We start from the raw sequence: 19,368 nt of genomic DNA on the forward strand, positions 1-19,368 counted from the left end.
TTAGGGCATGTTTTTAAACCTGTGTTTGATGGACTGCGTCCTTCCAAATATCTTACAGTAGACTATGAGTTGTCAGTTTATTGATTATCCCCTTTATTCGTCAGAATGTTTTCCGTAAGAATTAGATGTCTTAGTTGATGTATATATTTATTTACAAATTACTTGTCTTGTTTCTTGATTACGGATTGACACGTCAGTCATGATCCTGAACATCCTCCACTGTATTGTCACTTTTACCCTCACAGGAGGACTGTACCATTCGTTTTTATCCCCCCCAGCACTATTCTTTACAAAAGTTCTTTTTGTTCACTCCCAACCTTGTGTTCTTTTTGTTTTTATGCTCATCTGTGGGAAATTCCTCACCATCGCTGGCTTTAATCCAGGATTCAAAGATTGCCTCAAACAGTTTCAGAAATTTCACTCATGAAAATCATGACACCGCAAAAGAAAGGGAAATATCATGTAGACTCAAAGTAACTATTAGAAACCTTTGTATGTTGTTGAGTGCAATAAACAAACCAATGTGCAATAAGATTAGTAGCACTTGTATATTTCTCTCCGAGATTAAACACTAAATTAACTTTATGGTCTCTGAAATACACAACATTCAGTGAGTGCTCACTGTGTGCAGCTCACTACCGCCCTCTACTGTTCACTCGGGTGTAACACGAGGTGGGCTGAGAGTTGAGGCTCACCTCAGGCCTTAGATCCAATCACTTTCCTCATGCGAGACACAGATCCGACATTTTCCTAACAATGTGAACAGCAATAATCAGTTTTCAATTCTGATCTGTGCTTCCTTCGTACATGGTGCTGAGATCAGACGTGATGACGCAACCGAGCTCGGTCCAGGGTGCCATTAAAAAGGTGTTTTAAAAAACTCCACAAAAATAACAGACACTTTCATGTGAGACGACCAACAACCACTGTACTTAAACTATTGCTACCGCTAATTTTAATTCTTTTGTCCAAGTGGGTGTGGCTTCTATTTAAGGGTAAACAGATCAGTAAGAAGGGCAGGGTCACTGATCGATGACCCTTTAGATCCAAAACAAAGCTGTTAATGGACCCATGTAAGGTTATCATGAATATAATGGACCAAAGTGCTGAAACTAAAGTTTCATTTTGATTATTATTTTTCCTTTTTAAATCTAGTCAAGTTTATTTGTATAGCGCTTTTAACAAACATTGTTGCAAAGCAGCTTTACAGAATTTGATTGACACAGCCAATTTTATCCTTAATCCATCCCCAGTGATAAGCCGGTGGCAAGGAAAAACTCCCTTGAGGAAGAAATCTCGAGAGCAACCAGACTCAAAAGGGAACCCATCCTCATTTGGGCAACAACAGACAACATGACTATAACATTAAACAGTTTTAATATGAAGTCTGTTTTGTTGATGTTAACTCTTCACTGATGGAAACTTGAGTGCAAAACTGTTCATGACAACTGCAGTCGTCAGCCATAAAAGCATTACTGTAAGTGTCCAGAGCGTCTTCCAAGTGTGATTTTCAACTGTCCATGGTGTCCCATATAATCTACAATCTTATTCCATTACTTCAAAATAAAACCAAGAATTAATAATTGATTGATTTCCTGAACATTTTATTCTCCAAATATTTCAACCAGATGCTAAAGCATCTGTGATATTTTTTATATAGCATTTATAAATAAGCATTTTTGCTATATTTACATTTCTTTTTTTAAAATAAGAATTAATTTTGCTCTTTGCATCACTGACAGTTTTTTAATATAGTTTTTTTTTTTGTCCTGCCCTTTCTTTAAAAAGAAAAACACTGACCAGGTAGAATTACTACATGTCTAAAATCCTTTTTTTTTTTTAATTTAAATTAAAAGTCCAATCCCCACTTGCCTTCATTCAGTATTAGTACTGAACATGGCAATATTAAAGTTGGTATTGCGACAACCCATTACCACTGACGAAGAAATATTTTACTAATTTGGTTTCTACACTCTCAGAAATATATTACTGTACCTTTTCACTGTCATAGGACCCTCTAAGGTATTTGTACCCTTTATATACTGCTTGGGAACATACATGTACCCTTTTTAGGGTCAAAAAGGTACACAGTTACCCTTACGGACATTCATGAAGACTGTACCTTGGGGTACAGAAATGGACTCTTACCCCTATTTCTAAGTGTATGAAGTGTTCGATAATGGTCTTGTGCTACTTGCACATTTTATACAATGGGACTATAGAACACGCTTTTTCGTAATTAGAATAGGGGGGAAAAAAAATTTAAATAAAAAAATTTCAATCCCACAAGTCAGGCTTGATTACAGGTGTCTGATGATTAACTCATGGTCATGTAGTAATGCTACAGTTTTGTTCCTAAACAGTAATAAACCCAAGTACTTCAAGTACACTGACTGATTTTATTGTTTAAAATGCTATAAACAAGATGAAAGGGATATGAAGTGACATTTGTGGTAGTGTTTTAAGTAGCCTGCTTTATTGCCTTAAAATGTTATTCTTGGTGATTTAAATTACCAATAATAAAAAAAAAAAGTTATATAAGAACTGCTCATCCCACTTTTACCAAACCCAGCAGTCCTACATTATAGACAAAACCTTGGCGGAAAGATCCCACATTTCACTTTAACTTGAATATGATAAAGGCCTGACATCATTAATAAGACTTATTGTAAAGCATCCCACATTACCTGAAATCACCCTTCACATAGTTCTGCTGTTATGATGACTGCAGCTTTATTCATTTCTGTACAAAAGGACACCCAGTCTCCAAAATCACCGAATCAGGCATTTTTAATTCCACCGTCTATGTGACGTTCAAAACGACGCACTGCGTATCCTATAGACACATTAACACTGCAAACTAAAGACACATGAGAAATGTGAGGGTTTTTTTTTTTAACTTAGGTTTGGTTTTATTTGAAGGTTAAAGTTAATCCCATGCTGTGTTTCAGTAAGAATACAGATGGTGCGTGTTGGCTCCGATCAGAATATCCAGTAGTACAAATCAGATTCAAGTTACACATACTGAACAGGTGAAGAGAAAACAAGAAAGATCTAGAGAGAGAGAGAAAACTTTAGGGAGTGCGAGAGAGGGGTGAAAGCTGTGGCAAAGAAATTGGCATCGGAATCAATTTAGACAATAATAATAATAGCTGAGGAGTTCCCCTGGGGTTGTTTATCCCCTGAATGGTTAGACAGGAGCACATGTTCATATACAGTGCTGGAGCAAAGTTCTGCATAGAGCCCAGTGTGTGCAAAGCAACAGAAAAGAGACTGGCAGGGAAACAGCAGCTCTGAGAGCCTGCTTTAAAACAAGCACCTAAAAATTAAATAGGCATCCCTTTAAAAATCAAGCAGAGGAAAATAAATGTCCTTTGCAGGGTGTTGCATCTCCCAGAACAGATAACTGAGATTTAGCATCCCAGCTGCCATGACACAGTCAGCAATGTGTGTGATTACAGAAGCAATAACTCTGCCAATCACAGAACAGAGGCAAACGAGGCCGTACCGCTACCGCACGCTGAATTAAAAGCAAAAGTGAGACATAAAATAAGCCCATACGCAGACGACACTTGGCGAGTTTAATACAAATAAACCAGCAGGGGAAGTTCTCCACAATGCCTATTCACTCAGGAGGTCAATTCATGTGTTGATCCAATAGTGTCAAAGTTCAAGGTCAGGAAAGGAGGAAAATACATTTAAAAATGGCCAGGGTGTAACCCAAAAGAGCAGAGTGCTAGACAGACGTACAGGAGAGAAAGAGTGAGTGCTGGAGGAGACAGGGTGACTTCGGAGCTCTTTCGGTGACACCATGGAGACCTGAGAGGGACAGGACCAGAGACTTGGGACGTGATCGACAGACACACACAGACACACACACACACACACGTGGTGACATCTCACTGGTTCTCGCCCTCCACATCCTGCAGTGCTTCTTTATTCTGTTCTTCACCTGAAACAACAGATCAGCTCTCAGCAGAATTTGACAAAAATTGATTCTGGTATATAAAAAAAAACACTAATACAAACAATACAATACATTAATAAGTAGATGTGCGAAAATACACTCACCATTCACTTTATTAGGAATACCTGTACAGAAATTCCGCTATCTAAAATCAGCCAATCGTGTGGCAGCAGTGCAATGAAGAAAAAAAAAAAAAAAAAAAAGTCATGCAGTTTGGATGAGCCTGTGCCCATGATGACCTCAGATTCCTGTGATTGGTTGACAAGACTGGAAACTGAATCTTGCTGCAGCCCACAAAGCTCAAGGTTTGATGCATTGTGCATCTGTGCAGAGATGCTTTTCAGCATGCCACGGTTGTAAAGACTAAGTTACTATAGTCAGCTTAGACCAGTCTGGTCAATCTCCTCTGCTCCCTCTCATTAACAAGGTGTTTCAGCCTGGGAGCCCTCCTGTTTTTCGCACCATTCTGTATAAACTCTAGAGACTGTCATGTGAAATTTCCAGATCACCACCAATTTCCGAACTACTCAAACCAGTCCATCTGGTATGGTTAAAGTCATCAAGATCATATTTTCCCCCATTCTGATGTTTGACGTGAATATTAAAGCTCTTGAACCGGCTCTGCATGACTTTTTGCACTGTGCTGCTGCTACATGACTGGCTGATTCGACGACACGAATGTGCAGGTGTTCCTACTAAAGTGGACGGTAGGTGTATAAATCACAGATTATTACACACTAAAAGCACTTTTCCACTGGACAAAAAGGAACAATTACTAATCCAAATCCAGAATATTTCCTAACTCGTCTAGTACTACTGATCGGTTCCCATGACATAAAAACACAAAAGACGAGATCTCTGGAGGTTGTGTGGCGATGAGAAAAATAAGGATGTCTTGTTGCCTAGAGCTGCAGGAGTTATCCAAAGTTATCCGTACTACAATGTGGTAACCAGCTCTTTTTGAGAACACTGAATGCTTTCCATGCCGCATTTAAACGAGGAAACAGCAAGTCTCTGTAGAGGAATTAAACCGTGCATGCTAATGTGACTTGAATGGGAGACGTGCACAGCGGCACAGGAGAACAAAGCAAGTTTCAGAACCTCAACTTATGGAAGTGTTTCAAATTTGAGCATTTTTTCTTACCTTACTGATGAAGAGGTGGTGAAATTTAAAAAAAAAAAAAAAAAAAAAAGTGTATCCCCCCACACAGCATACAAAATGTACACAATGTGCAAACCTGACTTAGACACAAGATTTTGAGAGTTTAACTTAAAGGAGAACTGAAGTCATTTTTAAACTTGCTTTATTAACATGTTATTCAATTACGTTTTCGGTTTTAGTAACCTAATGCCGCTTTTCCACTACCAACGCGGCTGAGTTGGGATGAGTCGTGCGGTGCTGAGTCGGGCTGAGTGGGGCTGTTGGAGTTGCATTTCGACTACAACCGCGCTGAACCGTGCTGGCTGGAAGTGGGTGGACACATTGGGTGGAGTTAGCGAAAGTGGGTGGACGTCACGTGATGTCGTTAGGCGGCGCAAACAGTGACATCAGTGATCTTTTAAGCCGTAATCTCACGACCCGGATAGTAAACAATAAACATGGAGTCGTTAGTGTTGCTGGTCTTGGTGCTGTGGCTTGTTGTCACCGACAACAGATACTGGCAAGAGCGTATAGATGAGGCGAGGCGCATAAGGCTTCAGAAATTCTCATAATTCGTAATTCTTCTTCCGGGTTTACGGTGTTTACAGATCCCAGCGTGCTCGTGGGGCGTGTGTGGGCGTGTGAGGACACTCCTCCTCACCCATCAGTGCACAGGGGAGTGTCTCCTCACGCCCCTAGCCCCACTCGGCTCGGTTTGGCTCGCTTCAGCCTCACTCCAAAACCGTGCGAGTTTTGGGTGCTGAGCAGGGCTGAAGCGAGCTGAGTCGTGCTGTTCTGAGGTAGTCGAAATGCGAGCCGTGTCGAGCTGAAGTGAGCTGAAAAATGGTAGTGGAAAAGGGCCATTATGCTGTGACTCGTATTGGCATATATTATATTACACTCCTCAGCCTTTTCGGTTTTTAGTCATGTTGAATGTAGTTCGTTTGGTCCACGGTAGGCGTCGCTTATCCGTGTGATCGTCACAAGACTTGTGCGAGACTTCAAACGTGAAGTGTCCGTGCCATCATTTTGAAAACTGTTTACACAGGGGCCAGATCGCCGAAATTACTCCAATTTAGATTAATTTGCCAGCTTCAGTGATGGAGTTTGAGACCTGCGCGCTGTGGCGCATGCACCTGAAAGCGTGCCTCGGGCTGCGCATGCGCCAAGTGAACTCCAGCACATACGCCGTGAACAAGGCGCACCTTAGCTCAATTAAGGAACTGTTTGCGCCCATTTAAGGACTGTGCTGATGCATTTGCATTGTGAAGTATTACAATACGCATGAACGCATTACCGAGCCTTTCTACTCGTTGTCTTGATTTCCTGTTTCACGATCCTTGTGCCCGTTTCTTGTTCTTGTCCTCGCTTAGCCCTTGATGTACTGTTTGCGCCTTGACCGACCCTTTTTTGCCTGTGTATATATCCTCACTGTATATATATTCTACACTTTATTAAGCTGTATACTTCTGCACATACATCCGCCTCCCTTGCGTACGTGACATGGAGATTATTCCATACGACTTCCAACCAACGTGGAGTGGAGTAGAGAAGAGAAGAGTTGGAAAGACGACAGGATAAGGACTAGTCCGTCGTGCTGGTATTTACGTCATTATTGTCGGACAATTAAACTGTGCCAGATCAGGTGGCTGATGGGTTTTCAAAATAATAAATACATACGTGTGTTTTTGTGATAAATACATATTATACTGAGCGCATTTCCCACATAATCCTCACTAAGATTTCGGACAGCGCTACAAAACGGCGTCCCCACTATATAGTGAGTAGGGAGCGATTTCAGACAGGGAAAACTTCCAGCTTGATTACGTCAGCATTCGAAAGAGGGCGCGCGCGTCTTGACAACGTTGGCAGATGTTGGCCACTTGGATTTCTGCTGTACGTTTTACTTCCGTCCTACAATGATCTGGAAAAACTAATACATGCCTTCACCTCTAGTAGGGTTGATTACTGCAGTGGCCTTTTCACAGGCCTGCCAAAAAGACCATCAAACGACTTCAGCTGGTTCAAAATGCAGCGGCTAGGGTTCTCACACGAACAAAAAGAACAGAGCACATTACTCCAATTCTAAGGTCCCTTCACTGGCTTCCAGTAAGCTACAGAATTGACTTTAAAGTACTGCTGCTGGTATACAAATCTCTAAATGGTACAGGGCCCAATTACCTCTCTGATATGTTGCAGCGGCCTAACCCAATCAGATCTACCAGATCAAAACAGAAAAATTTACTATTAAAACCAGTTGTTAAAACAAAGTATGGTGAAGCAGCTTTTAGCTACTATGCAGTACAGCCAGGGCTCGAAATTAACTTTTTTTCTTTGTGTCCCCCAGTGGTCCCGAATTCTGTGTTGTATTGTCCCGAATGGAAGCAATAGTGTCCCCATTTTTTTTCCTCTCTGAAATAACCAGTGGTTAATATTATCATATGAAGTTACTATTATATTTGTAACTATGCGATTTTGAACCCTTTATATCATTTTTACAATAAGTCACAAGACACAAGCGACACATGTCCTATACATCATCTACTTCAAAATTACAGTTATTGCATTTTCAGTTTATTAAACTTTGGCGATCTCACTGTATGAATAGATACCCGTTTATTTAAAGGGGCCAACTAGCTCATTCAGAAAATGTTTCAACTCCCTACATCTGCAGTACACTTTAGTTGAAAATAAGACCCCTTTTATGCTCATTTCATCTACTTATACCTTGAATATCTGTTGGCACTTATAAGGCCAACTTATAATTTTCACCATTACCGTTATCCATAGCCCTGTGATGACCTGGCGACTTGTCCAGGGTGTACCCCACCTTTCGCCCGTAGTCAGCTGGGATAGGCTCCAGCTTGCCTGCGACCCTGTAGAAGGATAAAGCGGCTACAGATAATGAGATGAGACCGTTATCCATTTTTATGAACTTTCCGTTATCCATTACCGTTATCCATTTTGATGAACTTTCCCATTTTTATGAACTTTCCGTTATCCATTTTATGAACTTTCGCTGCCGAAACGTGGGTGGAACATCAGCATAGTGGCAGGTCCGAGCCTAGTTGTGCTGCTGACTGACTAAACTTTCTGAACTAGAAAGACACCAAGAAAACTCACTTATTCTGTTGAACGGTATCTTCCGTCAATATCATCCACATCATTCCTGTTGTATTTTATAACGTGTCTAACAGTGTTCATTAAGTTCATTCAGTTGCTAGCGTTGCCTGCAGACCAGGCGATGACACTTTGGATCCTGAAGGTCCCGGAGACGTTATGTCTGGGCTTTCAGTTTCTTCCCCGCAGTCGGTCCGCTTCAACCACTTCAGCATTTTTGTTCTGCCAAGAGTCGGCGCAGCGTGTGCGGTAGCAATTCCATTCCAAGTCCATATAATGCGGACTCCGGCCGAAGATTCTAGAACAGAACAGAATGCGCTGCTCTGTAGCCTACGGATGCAGGTGCATCGAAAGTGTAGCTACTATGTATTTTTCGCTGTTAACGTTTTAAAATTAAAATTGACAAATTAGGTGAATGTCTACGTATGTGTTACGGCTTTGTAAATAATATTAATGTAGAACTTTTTTTCTAGATCTATTTTTTTTCCATTGTCCCGGGATTGTCCCAGATATGATAATTTTGTGTCCCGATGACATTTTTTATGGTCCCCGGGACATCGGGACACCGTTAGTTTCGAGCGCTGAGTACAGCTATAGAACCAACTGCCAGAGGACATCAAAAATGCTCCTGCTGTTGGCAGCTTCAAACCTAGACTAAAGACCAAGCTGTTTTCAGATGCTTTCTGTTAAATAATTAATATTGTCTTCTTTACATTTTTTATAATCTTTACTTTCTCTGCATGTTTTAAATTTACTTTAACTTTATTCTATTTTATTCTTTATTCTATTCTGCTGGTTTCTTTTTTCTCCTATTTGAACTACTACCTCATTTTATTATTTTATTTCTACTATTGTTTAATTCTTATTTTCTTTTAATTCTTTTAATTAATTGTTTTAGAATAAAAATAAAATTATGTAATTTTATTTCTCTATTGTTTACTGTTTTTACTTCTGTAAAGCACATTGAACTGTCATTGTGTATGAAATGTGCTATATAAATAAACTTGCCTTGCCTTACAATGTCTCGCACAGGTCTCAGCGAATCTTGTTTACGACCATTGGTTTGACATATGGACTGATATAGCATATTTCAAACACTCAACTTGCTATAGCTGTCAGAAATGCATTCCTACATTTTATAAAATGAGATGAATAGAATTTTGATTAAAAAATTTTTTTTTGCCTTCAGTTCCCCTTTAACGATTAACTGGCATGAAAGTCAACACTGAATTCACTCATTTGTGGGAATCACTAATTTTTGGCTAGTCCGATTTTGTAGTAATGTGATAAAATATTGTGTTTAACATGTAATACACAATCTAATGAACTAGTACCCTTTCAAGGTACATGAACACAGCACAAGCATTTCCTGCACTCTTCCTCACTGCACACTGGGCACCACTTCTGCCTTAACACTACTGGGTGATAACTAACTGCTGACTTAAGAAATGGAAGGCTTCTAACATGAGGTAAATATCAGCAACAGTAAAACCTTAAGGCAGAAAATTAAAGTTGCGATATTTTCTCGAAAAAGCTGCTTACTAATGTACGGTCATCATATTGGCTCCATTTCTAGCTCCATGCACACGTCCCTGTCTGGTACTCTGCCAAGAGCACAGGTACTCAGGGACACTAGGCAATGGAAAAAAAAAAACAAAAACTGCGGGATCAATGATTTGCTGCTGGACCTCATTGTCCTGTGGAAAAGTGCTAAACAGTGATATACTACCACACACTGATCGTCCTATAGCATGCGTGCACACAATAACCGAGAGTGTTCCAAAGCAACAGACCAAGTGTGGTTTAGTGTCAAAGCTCACGCTGATACAAGGTGCTGTGCTGAATGTGTACCAAAATAAGATAAAAAAAAAAAAAAAAAATTCATGAACTGTCCAAAGCTGTGTTAGCTGAACTGGAACTTCATTTACACAGGCGCGGGAAGCACACTAGGATTTCTTGGCCGCTTGCTGCTTGGCAACGTAACCAAGGTGACCGAGTGGCCAACTGCCTCACGCTGATGTGTGGTGAGGAATTAGCAAGAAGTAACAAAGGTCCAGAAACAAAAGGGGACAGGAATAACAATCAGTGATATCATATGGGCTAGGCTAGCCGGAGCAAGGCTTCAGACGAGTGCAAAAATAAGTTTCAGCTGCAGACTAATGTAATGTGAACTGGAGGAACACACTACCCTCATCTCTAAGGATAATAAATACATTGTCACTTGGACACACAGCAGGATGCAGTGTAGTTAGTGAGAAGCAGGGGTGAGAAAAGGGGGAAGAAAAAAAAAAAAAAACAAGAGAGAGACAACTTACAAAGACGAGCTCTAGTGGGGAATTGGGGGGGGGGAGGTCCTTATGATTCTATGCAGATTACATGGAGGAGAGAGTGTGAGAGGTTAGAGAACAGAGAAGAGATGTAACAAACCAAGGAAAATTGAGAGCAAGAAAAAAAGAAAGCAGTTAAAAATGAGACATGGTGGCAAAAAGGAAAAAAAAATAACAGGAAAGAAATCAGCTATAACAAGACATCAACTAAAAGTAAAAAATTAGAAAAGAAAATGGTTAGAAATTATGGACATGGAAAGAAAAGTAAGGAACGGAAAAAGAATCAGGTGTAATAAAGGAGAAATTAGGGACACTACACAAAGTGTCCACTGAACCGTGTGTCCAATCAGAGCGCAGCGGTCGACTCGTTAAACAGTACAATGTACGGAGCCTCGGGCTGCTCGAGCTCAGTGGTCCTGCTCGCTCTCTTACCGTCTCCCTGCATGTCTGAAGTCCATAGTGTCAGGTTGTCGCGTAGCAACTGCATGATAAGTGTCGAGTCCTTATAGCTCTCCTCGCTGAGCGTGTCCAGTTCTGCTATCGCATCATCGAACGCCGCCTTCGCCAACCTATTCAAAACAGAACACCCAGGTCAAAGGGTCAGGCCCGAGGGAGACACGCTTCCATTATAATTATCCTTTAAAAAAAAAAAAAGGTACATTTAAAACACCACTTGTTCAAATAATATTTAAAAAAATGTCACAAAATCCCCAAAGTCTAGACTGCTCTCAATTTAATTGAATTTTATTAGCGAGAGAATCAGAGTGAAAGATAACAAGGAAGAGTGGAGAGACTTATGCAAGCAACATATTTGTGGCTCAGAAATGTGTCGGAGGAAAAAGTGAAGAGAAGCAGGAAGTGATTTGAGGCAGAAAGGTGCTCAGACCTTAGACGCTTGAATTTGTGCCAAATAAAAACGTCACACCCTTGTCCCAGTTTGCCAGCTGTCCCTTTTATATCGATGTTGATTACGGCTCCGTTACTCCTGATCTTTCTGGCTGAGAGGCAGAACACGGACTCCGCGTTCCACATTCGGACGTTTTATACAGAACGCGAGGCAGAATAAAGGCGAATTGAAGAGGCAGTGTAAAAGGGGCTAGTGATGAATGAGCGAGCTGCTGTAGAACCGTCAGATCAGACACACAGCTGATGATTCACAAAAACATGAAGGGCTGGTTTGATGTTGTTTCACACCTCACACAGTAAATAGCAGCTCTTCTGACAGTTTTCTATCACACTCATCTGGAGGTGGCTGATGAATGAAATGCGGTGTGATCAGAAAGACTCGCAATCAACCGAGCTGCCTTTATGTGTGTGCTCATCATGAATATATGCAGACGAGGAACAGGACAAACAACACTGAAGATTAACTGCGTTGACGTGGAGTCCAGAAGGTTTGTACTGGAACTGTACATGGGACTGATTCTTTACAGATGTTCACTCCAGAAGAAAAATTAGAGCTCAAAAGTACAAGAATGACCTGTCTGGGATGCGTCAAGCATTTTCATGAGCCGTGTGGTAGGGCGGCACGGTGGTGTAGTGGTTAGCGCTGTCGCCTCACAGCAAGAAGGTCCGGGTTCGAGCCTAGCAGCCGACGTGGGCCTTTCTGTGCGGAGTTTGCATGTTCTCCCCGTGTCCGCGTGGGTTTCCTCCGGGTGCTCCGGTTTCCCCCACAGTCCAAAGACATGCAGGTTAGGTTAACTGGTGACTCTAAATTGACCGTAGGTGTGAATGTGAGTGTGAATGGTTGTCTGTGTCTATGTGTCAGCCCTGTGATGACCTGGCGACGTGTCCAGGGTGTACCCCGCCTTTCGCCCGTAGTCAGCTGGGATAGGCTCCAGCTTGCCTGCGACCCTGTAGAACAGGATAAAGCGGCTACAGATAATGAGATGAGCCGTGTGGTGAAAGTGTTCTCTGCCATATTCTTTAAAAAAAAAAGTGAAGGAAGTCATTGTTAGTTACATTTGAACACTTGACAAACAAGTGTTGCTGGATCATTAAAAAAATTATGTTCCAACATGAAAATGCAGGCACAGGCTGGAGGCATTTCTCCCCCCTTTTTTTTTTAAAATACATACAGAATAATGATTTTTTTTTTCCCCACAGAGGTAAAGGTGTAGGCACTTCATCTGCGTTTTTTGTTGTGTAATTACTTTGTTTTTTGGCTAACTTTAATACAACATGCTTATTTTATACACACAGAACAGCAGCTGCTCCTTGTGATTACATTCAACACTTGATTTAAGTCATGGCGACGCCGAATTGAAATGCCTCATGGGTTGACGTGCCTGACTCACCCGAGTCTGACTCACGCGTTTGACTTTGAACCATAAATAACCCAGTAGCCCTTCTAACCCCGGCTTTTATTTCAAAGCAACAGAGATTTAGAGGTACAGGACCTATGAAACACTCGGTACATTTACACACGCTCTAATACTCCGAATTTGATACGGATCACGTAAACAGCATATTCCGTTTGGACATTCTGAATTTAGTGTTTACCAATTAAGACGTGGGAATATGCAGAGATCATTCCGGTTTTAGGAGCATTCCTTGGACGCGTAAACGATTTTGGATTGTTTGTCTCGATTGGGGTTTTTACACAACAACACTGCCTCTAACCTGTTTACGTTCAGCTCTGTGCACTGTACACAAACCAATTAGACACAGTATGCAGGGCTGCACGGAAACATCTTAGTAGGAATACTGCCTTTTTCCGAATAAGGGTAAAAACCAGAATATTTTGTGCGTGTAAATGTACTGACTGATGCACTTTTTTGGTTGGTAAATAATTAGATTGAGGATGTGTGTTCAGGCATGTTTTTTTAAGAAATAAAAAGGTATGGATCAGGTAAGAAATGAGACATGCAGTGAGACATTTCCTGCGATCAGGGTAATTCAGGGTCGACTTGTTGCACTCGCGCCCTCTGCAACCAGTCGACCCTGAATTACCCTGATCGCAGGAAATGAACCAAACAAACCCGTGTGTTTTGGGTTTGCAGCTTTTTTGTACACACAAGCTGCTAGACTGAGCTGCAAGGTGCAAACTGAGGCAAAAGGCAGAGCTGTAGAACTGCAGAAAGCGCTGCGTTTTGAATACGTGGGCAGACACAAATTGAGAAAAACACTGGGTGTGGATTTCTTTAAAGCTAGTTGTTTGTATAATTATATAGTTATTCATTTCCTAATTATTTCCAACCAACGAATGAGTTTCACAAACATCAGCAGCAGCACCACACATCCCTCAGCCAAAATTTTCTTTGCTTTGTTTAATCATTGCAGCTTGATCTTCAGAATGCACAAACGTATCAATTACACTCAGCTAGGAAAACAAAGTATGAAAACACCTTCAGGAATGATAGTAATTCTGAATCTGCACACTCCTAACCTGTTACCTACTTCACACATTTTATTCTGGTCCTGAACAACCTTCTCAGTAGAGTGTATGGGTACTGCATGTAGCTCTCAAGTGATATCGCATGTCTACTTTTTGAAACCAAGTTGATAATTCAGATCAAACTCAGAAGCGATGTCTAGAGCTGACCTGCAGGCGCGGTCTGGAGAATTGAGGATCTCGTAGTAAAAGACGGAGAAGTTGAGTGCCAGCCCCAGGCGGATGGGGTGTGTCGGCGGCAGCTCGGTCATAGCGATGTCGCTGGCTGCTTTGTACGCTACCAAGCTGTTCTCAGCTGCTTCCTTCCTGTCGTTGCCTGTAGCGAACTCTGCCAAGTACCTGTGGTAGTCGCCCTTCCTGTACAAACACAAGGTCTTGAAGCTTAACTTTGTTTCAGAGTATGATGAATAGCAAAGTGCTTAAAAATCAGGCATCTATAAAATAATCAATTGTCACCATTAGTTTATGCAGCTAATTTTGACCAATTACTTTAACATTTACAACTCGCAGAACTTTCCGGACCGTGTTTGAAATGGCCAAACCAGGACAGCGTTTATCACGAGCAGAGGACTGGGTCATGGTGTTCAATTTAAAAATAACGGTATAACAAACTATAACAACATCCCGTTAGTTACCACACTGGACGTCCAGTAGTCTATATTTAAAAACATGACATCGTACCAAAAGCAGTGAATGTACAACAAAATCTTTCAACAGAAAACAGATTGTGGAAGGCTTAAATGAGCAAACCAGCAATTAAAAGTGCTAACGATGTCAAATGTTTATCGGTTAACGCGTTACTCGGGGCGGGTGATAAATATAACTATAGTATCTACATCGCAAGAGGAACTTGAAGTGTTACCACCTTACGAGTGTAGACACCAAAACATTGCACTAGACACGGAGTAATAAAAAAACCCTGTAATAAAAAGAAAAGGCAATAAAGAGATGAGGAATATCTCATCTCAAAGACATTTCTACAATAGGATCGTCATAGAAAACAACCATATAAAAAAAAAAAGTGCTATGATTGTGTTTTTATTTCATGAATACAAAACTAAGGATGAGAAGTTTAAAAAAAAAAAACCAAACACCTGACGTGAGCTCAGGGAAGTGTATTTATTGTTCATCACAACATCGATATCACTTCTTCACACTGCCCAGCCCCGTGTTGACCGACCGCACTGACTAAAATAAACTAAACCTCTCGTCGTGCGAATGTGAACGTACATTTTGTAATAGAAAACCTTCGACTCGCCCGTGTTGGCTGCAGGAATGAGGTGTTTGTCCAGTACATCCAGAATGTCGTTACAGATTGATTTCAGCTCTTTCTCAACCTATAATGGAAACAAGTGTTTTATATCAAGAGTGGATAACAAGCCAAACACTAGGGGTGTACGATATTACACCATTTAAAACACACAGGTGGGTAAAATTAAAGAAAGGATACACACCAGCCAGCCAATACCTTTTTTTTTAACTAATAGATTAGGCTAATGTTATGATCACGGAAGAGCCATCCAGGTCAAAAACAATAAAGTACAACATCTGTACTGAGCAAGAAGTGTGTGGAACATCTGGTCTCTATGACCTTAAAAGAAGAGTCAATAACCTAAGGGTGCTTTCACACTTGTGTTTGTTTCCACAGGAGGGGGAAAAAGAAAAAAAAAAGCGAGAAAGGAGGAGAAAAAAGCGCCAGCTGGAGCAGCTTCGGTGCTAATATGGAGGAGGAAGAGGAGAAGGGGGGAGAAAAAAAAAAATCTGCTCACATAACATGCAGATTGTAACCATAGCAACATTACCAAGTCATATTGGTGCTGGCTAACTAACTCGCCTAGCTTGATATCTATATTAGATGTATTATCGAGTAATGAGTGTAAAAAAAAAAAATTAACATGCTGTAGCTTTTGAGACAGAAGATAAGAGAAGTTGAGATGCGGTGTGACTATACCATACGCAGTTACCGTGAAAGCGTGAAGTCACGTCGCAGAAATAACTTTTTCCAACTTTTATTAAAGAAATTAATTTTTTTAAAAATCCACTTGTGGAAAAAAACAAAACTGGCAAGCGTTAAAGCACCATAGCAGTTAATTAAAAGAGATGATGGTGAGAATCTTGTTTCTTCACTGATATCTGTAAGTCACTACAAATATTTATGAAACCTACAAGAAAAGCCAGTACTTTAAAAAGCTCTTAGGTGAGACACTGTCAGATTGTACACCAGGACACTGCAACATGTAATGCCTGGAAATATACAATAAACACCACACATTTATATATTTAAAAAAAAAGCGCCTCAGTTTTGAAGAGTTAAACACAGCGAGTGATTCTGCGATGCTCAGTTTTACAGCCTCCGATCCACACTGGCGTGCTCTCACCGTTTGCCTGTATTCACGGATCATTTTGAGTTTGTCTTCTCCACCTTTGCTCTCCTCCTTCTGCTCGATGCTGCTGATTATCCTCCATGAAGCTCTCCGTGCACCAATTACATTCTTATAGGCCACAGACAGCAGGTTCCTTTCCTCCACCGTCAACTCCACGTCCTTCCCTGCGACACTCTTCATAGACTCCACCATTTCTAGATCACAAACACGCCACAGTGGAAACTTTAATGACACACACCAGAGGAAGAAGAGCAGAAAGCGGATTAAGAACTACAAGTTCGTGACTGATCGTGTTTTTGCTCATCGTTATGGCCCTGTCTAGAGATTTTACTCCTCCAGACGAAAAAGGAGTTTTGAAGTTTCTCCAAATTTGACGGTGTTTTTGTAAAGCTTCTTTTTCAGTGACCCAAAATGCCGTGTGTGTGTGGACAGGAGGACAAAATGCGAAAAGGGCCAGTGAAAGTCATTATTTCACTATATCACACCTGACAAACGCACATCTGTCACCACCGATGAGAGGAAAATTTAATTAGAGTGGAAAAACACTCATCTACACATCACAGCTCACCCTCCCTGAATACATGATATAAGGTGTGTTGGAGACTGGGACAAGACCATAAAAAATAAATAAATAAATAAGAAAGAAAGACCCCCCCCCCCGGAGCTCTGAACCTTTCAGTTAATCACTTCATGTGCATGTTTGTGTGTTATGAAGGCAAACTTAAAAGGAAAAGAAAACACCCGGGGTACAATTCTATAAAGAAATGTTTTTGAATCCCTGACACTGATAGAAAAATGCCAGTTAAAAAAAAAAAAAGAAGGGGGGGGGGGGGGGGAGAGAGAGAGAGAGAGAGAGAGAGAGAGAGAGAGAGAGATACACATGCATGACCAGGATAATACTTGCTCCTTGTAAATCTCATGGAGATTGTAATCATCACGTGGTTTAGATCTGGTTACTCCCACATCATGTTTATAAGCTGTGGCCATTTCTAAACATCGTGACCCTTAACCTTTCCCACTGAGCTTGTTACCAGGCAACCTTCAAGCTGAGGAGGGGGAGCTCTGGGCAATTCTGAAGGGTTGATCGTCTTTTTTTGCCTAATAACAGGGATGACCGATTTAAAGAGCGTTCAAGCCTTCAGGCTTTTCAGTGAGTGTCAGCACTACACAACAAAAGCTATTAGTTTAAACACAATGTCAGCAGATTCAGACGGGACTGCATGTACTCTGGATAAAAGCATGACTAAATTCACTATCATAGTGTTTAAGATCAGGTTACCTGCTCTAAGATATAACGGTGCGTCTAAAGTCATTGTGATGTGACTCAGCTAGTTGAAAGTGAATGAATAAATTGAGCTCAAAGAACACTGAGAAAAATCAAACATTTTTTGGGGGAAAAAAAAAAAAAAAAAGTTTGAATAAGTCTACCATACATTTACATTGCGGGTGGGGAGATTAAATGACACTAATATTTGGTTCGACTGCCTTTAGAACCTTTGGAAAATTATACACTCACTGGCCACTTTAATAGGAACTTGTTCTTGATTCCAAGATTCCTGTTCTTGGCTGCAGGAGAGGAACCCAACATGGTCTTCTGCTGTTGCATGCTGCTGTTGCATGCTGAGATGCTTTTCTGCTCACCACGGTTGTAAAGAGTTACTACGAGTTATATTATCCTTCCTGGCAACTCGAACCAATGTCCTCCCCAACCACACCATTCTGCGTAAACTCTAGAGACGGTTGTGTGAGAAAACCCCAGAAGATCAGCAGTTTCTGAAATACTCAAACCAGTCCATCTGGCACCAACACCCATGCCACAGCGATCACAATTTTCCCCCATTCTGATGCTGGAAGTGAACATTAACTGAAGCTCTTGACTTCTATCTGCATGATTTTATGCATTGTGCTACTATCAAGGGATTGGCCAATTAGATAACTGCATCAAAACAGCAGGCATGTGGGTGCTCCTAATAAAGTGGTCACGAGTGTAGACCGTCGCAACATTTATTTCCGTCCAGAGTTGCGTTAATTTTTCGCCGAGATCTTGTCTTGATGACAAGAGAGTTGAACCGCTCTAAAAGTCTTCTCCAGCATATCCCACAGGGTTAAAGTGCATATCACGGGTAAATTCAGGAGCAAGATCAATGTAATTCTCCTATTTTATATTAAACTTTGGTCAAATACGTCACATTTTGTGCAATTTTTTTTTTACCTTGCGCATTACCAGAAAAATTCAGTTGAAATCAAGCCATTTGAGGCGAATTGGTCCGCCTCTGAAAAAACTTGGCATTTGGATTTCCCGGCAAGGCCATACCAATTTAATTAGTTGGTTCTCGGAATCGCCACTTGGAAAAAAAAAAAAATGAAAAATGAAAAAAAAAAAAAATCGAAATCAAACTCCCGCCAACAGAAAAGGTCACGTGACGCCAAAAAACAATCAAATCGCCCCTTTCACTTTAGATAAAGACTTGTAGAAGAAACATGCCTGTGGAGGGGAATCCTACAAAGCCTGTGTTTGTGATTGTTAGGATATTCAGCAAACAGACGTGTAAAATCTTTGACAGGTATGCTGAAATTCTGTTTACTGGTTTGCCTGTATTGTCTGGTCTATTTCCACTGCTAATTTTACCATCAGAGCATTTTTTAATTTTATTTCGCCTGCTCGCTTCATATTTTTCCTGAAAAAATCCGAGAACCAACTAATTAACTTGGTGTGGCCCAAACATTGATTTTCGTGACGTCGCGTGCAGGACGCCTCCTTCTGAATCCTACATCAGCACTGGTTTGTTTATGAGAAAATGATCTGGTGGTTTTCTGCAAGTTTCTTCAACATTATCATGTAACTATTAAAATGGTTAACAGATGTATCGTAGGAGGGTGTAGCAACACCAATCTTGATGGGATTAGTACTCATCGTTTTCCAAAAGACGGGACAAAGAGAGAAATGGGAGCGCTTTGTGCGAGGCACACCCGGAAGCCGAGGACCAAAGCAGAGCCGAGAAAAAGACCAAGAAAATTGGCAATTCACAAGTTGA

The 19,368-nt window shown here is 41.0% G+C and overlaps 1 protein-coding gene across 1 annotated transcript in view; it reads right to left on the bottom strand.

Annotated features, from left to right (window-relative positions):
* Window positions 1-2,886: 2,886 nt before the first annotated feature.
* LOC132875413 (14-3-3 protein epsilon-like) overlaps window positions 2,887-19,368 on the bottom strand; it is a 34,718-nt gene continuing 18,236 nt past the window's right edge. Inside the window, exons 2-6 of the mRNA XM_060912188.1 lie at window positions 16,328-16,527; window positions 15,180-15,286; window positions 14,100-14,306; window positions 10,988-11,124; window positions 2,887-3,952 (exon numbers count right to left, since the gene is read on the bottom strand). Of these exons, the coding sequence (XP_060768171.1) occupies window positions 3,900-3,952; window positions 10,988-11,124; window positions 14,100-14,306; window positions 15,180-15,286; window positions 16,328-16,527 (704 nt within the window). The 3' untranslated portion in view covers window positions 2,887-3,899. The remainder of the gene's footprint in view (window positions 3,953-10,987; window positions 11,125-14,099; window positions 14,307-15,179; window positions 15,287-16,327; window positions 16,528-19,368) is intronic.

This window comes from Neoarius graeffei, chromosome 28 (genome assembly GCF_027579695.1).
Source record: "Neoarius graeffei isolate fNeoGra1 chromosome 28, fNeoGra1.pri, whole genome shotgun sequence".
Lineage (NCBI taxonomy): Eukaryota > Metazoa > Chordata > Actinopteri > Siluriformes > Ariidae > Neoarius > Neoarius graeffei.